Source organism: Tiliqua scincoides, chromosome 2 (genome assembly GCF_035046505.1).
Source record: "Tiliqua scincoides isolate rTilSci1 chromosome 2, rTilSci1.hap2, whole genome shotgun sequence".
Lineage (NCBI taxonomy): Eukaryota > Metazoa > Chordata > Lepidosauria > Squamata > Scincidae > Tiliqua > Tiliqua scincoides.
In genome coordinates this window covers 71547736-71553961 of record NC_089822.1, presented here as the reverse complement: position 1 = coordinate 71553961, position 6226 = coordinate 71547736, and the positions used below count along the sequence as shown (strand labels likewise).

General features: G+C 50.1%; 1 protein-coding gene across 1 annotated transcript; it reads left to right on the top strand.

The window, feature by feature from the left end:
• Nucleotides 1–4982: 4982 nt before the first annotated feature.
• On the top strand, nucleotides 4983–5912 carry LOC136638535 (forkhead box protein D5-like). The gene has a single exon (XM_066612578.1). It carries the CDS (start codon nucleotides 4983–4985, stop codon nucleotides 5910–5912), a length of 930 nt encoding a protein of 309 aa, XP_066468675.1.
• The last annotated feature ends 314 nt before the right edge of the window (nucleotides 5913–6226 follow it).

The window sequence follows — 6226 nt, the reverse complement described above, 5'->3', positions numbered from 1 at the left end:
TACCTCATCCAAAGAAAAAACATCAGACCACCCATCCTTTGTCCAATGACTGTCAGCTCCTTCGGGGGGGGGGGGGAGACAGCCTCCTCCCACCCAATGCAAACGGAAAACATTAACCCTTCTCTGCCTCCTGACTGGAACTGCCCTGCTGTCTGCCTGGTCTCTGTGATGGCCCCATGAGGTATTTCATGCCCTGAAAAAAGTAAGCTAGCACAACCACCCAGACAGACTCAAGTTCTGCATGCCTGGGGACTGAGTGCTGAGTCAGTGACCTCAGACTCAAGTCAATGATTGAATCATTGACACAGGTGACTCGACTACACATGAATCACTGTATAGTGACTCATCACTGTATAGTGACTCCCCATCACTGGCAACTTGCCAGGGACCTTTTCTGCAGTCAAGTGGTGCTTTGGCAATTTTCAGGCTGACTTATTCAGTTACCAAGGTCTCCTATAAATGAGTGATTCTTATCCCTTAGGTCAGTGGTTCTCAAACTTAGCACCGGGACCCACTTTTTAGAATGAGAATCTGTCAGGGTCCACCAGAAGTGACAGCCTCAAGCAGGGAATTTTTTAGCAATCCTGGGCTGCAATCCTATCCACATTTATCTAGGAGTAAATCCCATTTACTAGCATTGTTAAAAGAATATACATAGTAGCTTGTTAAAAGTACAAGTCTGTAACATTTCCCCATATACAGTCACATGGGACTGTGATACCATGGGAGCATATTAAAAATAAAATATTGAATGAATGGGGGCCCACTTGAAATTGGCTTGCAATCCACCTAGGGGGTCCTAACCCACAGTCTGAGAAACACTGCAGCCTAGGGCACAGTATACTAGGCACAAGCCAACCAAAGGGCAGCTTGCTTGTTTCTTAATGTATATCTAGCCCTCCAAGTGAGCTCAGCTCAGTGTTCATGGTGGGTGATTGTTTCCCACCTGCTTTTATTCCCCTCCCTCCCTTACAACTCTGGGAAGCAGTTAGGCTGCCAGAGTGACTGACCCAGGGTCACCCAGTGAGTTTCAGGGCTGGCAGGGGATTGGAACATCTCCCTCCTGGTTCGACATCCAACACACAGAGTCCCACTACTTTGCAATGCAAACCTGGCGCTCAGAACGTTGCAGCTGTAATGCTTCAGGCTGTAATGAAACCCAACATGGTAGGAGCCTACAAAAACGGGACGAGCCTGCATTCAAATGTCCAGTGAACTATTTATTACAGGATATGATTCTCAACTTTGGGAAACAAGTTACCAAAGATCCCTACGTCGTCGAAATCCTCAGAGGGCTTCATGCATGCATGCATGCCCAAATGGGTTTGAGCCTGCAGAAGTTCATCACTGTGATTGTTGACGTCATCTCCACCATTATGATATCATGATCTACGCAGTACAAGAATTTAATAGACAAAGCCTAACCCACCTGCTGCAGTTTATCTTGAGACCACAGAGGGTGAAAAACAGGCAAATTCAATTGCTCCCTCTTAATTCTCTCTCAGGGGGTGCATCCAGGCTGTTAACAGAAAGGAAGATTCTGCTTCAGTATTATTTGGGACGCTGGAAGCGACGCTTCATGAAGGGTACGAAGGAATTGTGTGGGGCTGGGATGGAAAATGATGCTGGGCAGGGAGAAATAAGGGCTTCAGTTGCTAAACTGCGTTCAATCTATCAGTCTCCGCCCCTCGCCCCGCCATTTAAACGAGCGCTTAAGAGACCAACCCTATGCATGTTTACTCAAAAGTATGCCCCATTATAGTCAATGGGGCTTACTCCCAGGTAAATGGGGATAGGACTGGGCTGTGTAAATCCAGCCAATGCTTAGTTTCCTTTCCTAAGATTCTGCAGGCAGATCAAGCTAAAAAAAAGTTGCACCTTTACTTGCTGCAGAGAATTACAGGCATTTGAATTGCGAATTAATACTTGACGGATATTATTTTAGATTTCAATTATAGGTTAGTTCAAGGTTAGCAAGATGGATGCCATAAACAAAAAAAGCAACAATCGTGCCCCCCTCCCCCACTGTAGTGACAATAGAAATATGTTAATGGGGATGTTCTCACGTTACACGTTCACGTTCCAGGTTACAGAATGTCTGGACCCGGATAAAGGGGGTACGTACCCATTTCCGTGTGAATGACCACTTGGGTCCGTTTTTACAGATCAACAGCCTATGTACACTGTTGAGATGGTGCCTACTTTGGTACTGGGATGCTACCTCAGTACTATCAGTACTGCTTTGGTACTGACCACTAAGATGGAACCTACTTTGAATGGACCATGTGAATAACTGTACTCAGGTACAGACTACCAGCAATTGTACCTGGGCACACACACGTACCCAAGTACAGTTTAACGTGTGATTACCCCTTATCGCGTTGCTGCATATATTTGCAAAACTATTCTTACCCTTTTGACTAAGAATTCTTAAGACATTTTAAATATTTCAAAAAGAAAATGTTGTGTGTTCCTCCAGATTGTTAACGTGATTGACAGGAAAAACTGTAAATACAAAAACTGATATTTATTTACACGTTTATAGCGACAGAACAATCATTTTCGTTTTCGAGAAAGGCTTGTACATTTGAATGGATTTGATGGTTCTGAAAGTTTGTCTTTAAATAATTTCTGGGACAATTTTTTTAAAATTCTGGATGCTAAGTGGAGGTACTAATGTTTAAAATATGAAAGAAAAAAGTAACAACACATTTTAATAAACCATAGAATATAGTTTAAAATACTTTTTTGGGGAAGGAAAACTGCTTGTCAGTAAAAAGCCTATTGTAAGGTACTGTACTGTCTTGCAATGAGTAAACTCTAGGCTTACATGTCTCAGAGCCCAATACTATGCATGTCTACTCAGAAGTTAGTCCCATTATAGTCAGTGGGGCTTACTCCCAGGAAAGTGTGGATAGGATTGTAGCCTCAGTGAAGCCCGACCACTGTGCATCCAGGTGCCCAGAACGAAAATCGAGTGTGTTCTCACGCTCAACCTATTATTTGTGTGCTGCCTTCCACGTTCATAGGGGAACTGAAAGGCACGATGGTGTGGTTGGTTGACTATATCGCAGCGGTATAGACCCTAGCCATTTGTTAAAAAAGATTGTGGGGGGTCTCAGTTCACCAGCCGAGGGTTATATTCAGCAAGGTAATCCAAGGCTTACCTCATATCCCTGTCTTTGGTATTCCTGCCTTATTACCAGGCTGTTTCGTTAATAATAATAATAATATAAAGTATATTGGACATCGGTTAAAATGAGGTTCACAGGAGGAGGAAGAAAGATGGAAGGTTTTTTTAGGATGATTATTATGGAATCTTTTTCGGGTTTTGGACATCAGAGAGAGAGAGAGAGAGAGAGAGAGACCCCCTCCTCCCGTCAACTACAGATGATCGATTTCCTCTGTAAGGGCTGTCTTGGTTGATTTGCAAGGCTTGCAAAGTCACCTGCTATGAAACACACCAGGTCTCTGATGGAATAATAACTGTTCTGGAGTTCAAGTATTTTCTGTCCTTGTTTCCTTCCGACTTCTTTACCCTTCACATGTCTTTCCTACCCTCCCTCCCGCTCTGGTTAAACCCGATTTAAGAGTGCTGCTTTGTTCCCCAGCTTTGTTCATTCGGGTAACAGCCGCAAATGTCTACAGATATCGATAGAAGTAGAGGAGAAGGTCCCTTTCCGCTTCGCAGAACTTCTGGTAGTACAGTTTTTGTACAGTGGAAGAGCGAGAAAACAAACTTTAAGTGTTGATTAGGGATCTCTCCAGAATTCTCGGCCGGTGATTTGTGTAGTTTCAGAAGCGCATGCTTGAAACCGCCCAAGCGCTATACAGTTTCAGAAGCCACCTCAGTCAAAGAAACGCTGGAGGCTCCAATCCCATCCACACTTGTCTGGAAGTAAGCCCCATTGGCTATAATGGGCTTTACTTCTGAGTAGACATGCATAGGATTGAGCTCTGAACCATTTCTACCCAATGTTGAATATACACAACAGGGATAAAATGTGTACACAATTGGGCTAGTTAACCCATTGTTGTCCAGCCCACAGGTGAACACATTTGGTCCCTGTTGCGTATATGCAACGTTGGGCAGGAATAGTTTAACTGAGAAAGAATGATGCTCAAGGAACCGTCTGCCTTGGTGGCTGATGCAGATGCATGTCTAGACGCACCTTGACATCCACTCCTCAACCCAGCCCTATTAAACTTGCTGGATGGTCTTCTTAGACAAAAGCACTACTGCTTTTGTAATTCTAGTAATTACAGTAATTACACCAGTAATTCTAACCAGTTGTGCGGGACGACAGTTGGACCTGGATCTCTGCGTTGTCCAAGAGAAGAGACCGCCATTTTCATTGTTAAGTGAAATATGGGGCGGGGGGAGGAAATATAGCCCCAGTCGCCTATACCTTTTCATTTTTAACATAGAAAATGGCAGCACCTTACTTGAAAGGGAAAGGGGGTTTTATGCTTTGTGTATCCCAAGTGAACTAACAGCCTTTCGAAACATCTCCCGCAGTGCGCATGTCCCCGCTGCCGCCGTCCCCCACCCTGACTGCGAGCCCAATCCTATGCATGTCTACTCAGAAGTAAGTCCCATTGTAGCCAATGGAAAGTTACTCCCAGGAAAGTGTAGATAGGATTGTAGCCTGTAACTTGGCACTGAGGGCACAATCCTATGCATGTCTACTCAGAAGTAAGTCCCATTAGAGTCATTGGGGCTTACTCCCAGGAAAGTGTGGACAGAATTGGGCTCTGAGTGCCATTACGTCCAATGGGTCTTACTCCCAGGAGAGCGTGCATAGGATTGCAGCCTGAGGCTGCTGCAGCCAATGGGCTCCAGGAGACCGACCCCCACCCCCTTTGCAGAAGGTGGGTCATAAAAGAGCGGGCAGTTCTGCGGGCAGAGAGAGGCGATCGGCGGCATCCACGCAGCTCCTCCTTCCCCCGTCCGTCGCTGCCCGCCCAGGGCTTTGCTGCTCATGAGCCTGCCCGGCGAGGACGCAGCCTTCCTGCGGCTCCGCGCCCGGGGCTCCGATGGGGAGGAGGACGAGGAGGACGAGGAGATCATCGACATCCTGGGCGAAGGCGACCGTGGGCAGGAGGAGGCGGGCAGCGGCGCCACCCGCGGGGCTGGCGAGGGCGTAGCGGCGGCTAGGCAGAGCCTGGACGGGGCGGCGGCAGCGGGACCGTGCAAGCCGCCCTACTCGTACATCGCGCTGATCACCATGGCCATCCTGCAGAGCCCCCAGCAGAAGCTGCCGCTGAGCGGGATCTGCGCCTTCATCCGCGGGCGCTTCCCCTACTACGGGCAGCGCTTCCCCGCCTGGCAGAACTCCATCCGCCACAACCTGTCGCTCAACGACTGCTTCGTGAAGGTGCCCCGCGAGCCCGGCAGCCCGGGCAAGGGCAACTACTGGAGCCTCCACCCGGCCTCGCAGGGCATGTTCCACAACGGCAGCTTCCTCCGGCGCAGGAAGCGCTTCAAGCGGCCCCCCGCCCCCGAGGGCGTCCTGCTCCTGCCGCCGCCCTGCCCGCTGATCCGCCCCGCCGGGCCCTTGGCCGCCGCCTACGCGCTGCCGCCGCCGGAAGGGCAGGGGGCGGTGTGCGCCTTCCAGGCCGGGAAGAGCCAGAAGCCCGACGGCGGCGGCAGCAGGTGCTCCTTCAGCATCGAGAGCATCATGAGGGCGCCCGCCGCCGCCCTCCAGCTCAGCGCGCTCATCCCGCCCCCGCTGGCCGCCACGTGGAGCCGCTGCCCGGCTTGGCTGCCGCGCCCCGCCTCGCGCCTTCTGCCCGCGGCCAGGAGGAGCTGGTTGGGGCCCCCCTCCAGCCACGGCCCCGGAGCGCTGGTGGTGACTCGACCGGAGCTGATGATCCCCGTCGCTGGAGGAACTCCGGCCTCCGTCTTTTAAAGCCTCCCGGGACGAGCCCTCGGTGTGGCTGCCGCGCCCACTAGGCTTGCTCTGGGACCCCAATCTGCAGTGCCTGGGCTGTCTGCGCTAGAGCATCAGGGGCCCAATCCTGGCCAACTTTCCAGAGTTCTCTTACCCCAGGAAGCTTCCCTGACTCCCCCCCCCCCCACTCCATTGACAGGGTTGCATCAGTGGTGGAACGGTGGATAGGATCAGGCGCAAGGAGAGCAGCTCCAGGGGAGCATGAATGGACCCTACGTACTCTGAAGGTTTCTACCCAAGGATGCTCTGTATTTCCACACCTTTCTTTCACC

Bases quoted from the DNA above. Each gene is read 5' to 3' on its own strand.
- LOC136638535 (XM_066612578.1), top strand. From the start codon at position 4,983: ATGAGCCTGCCCGGCGAGGACGCAGCCTTCCTGCGGCTCCGCGCCCGG.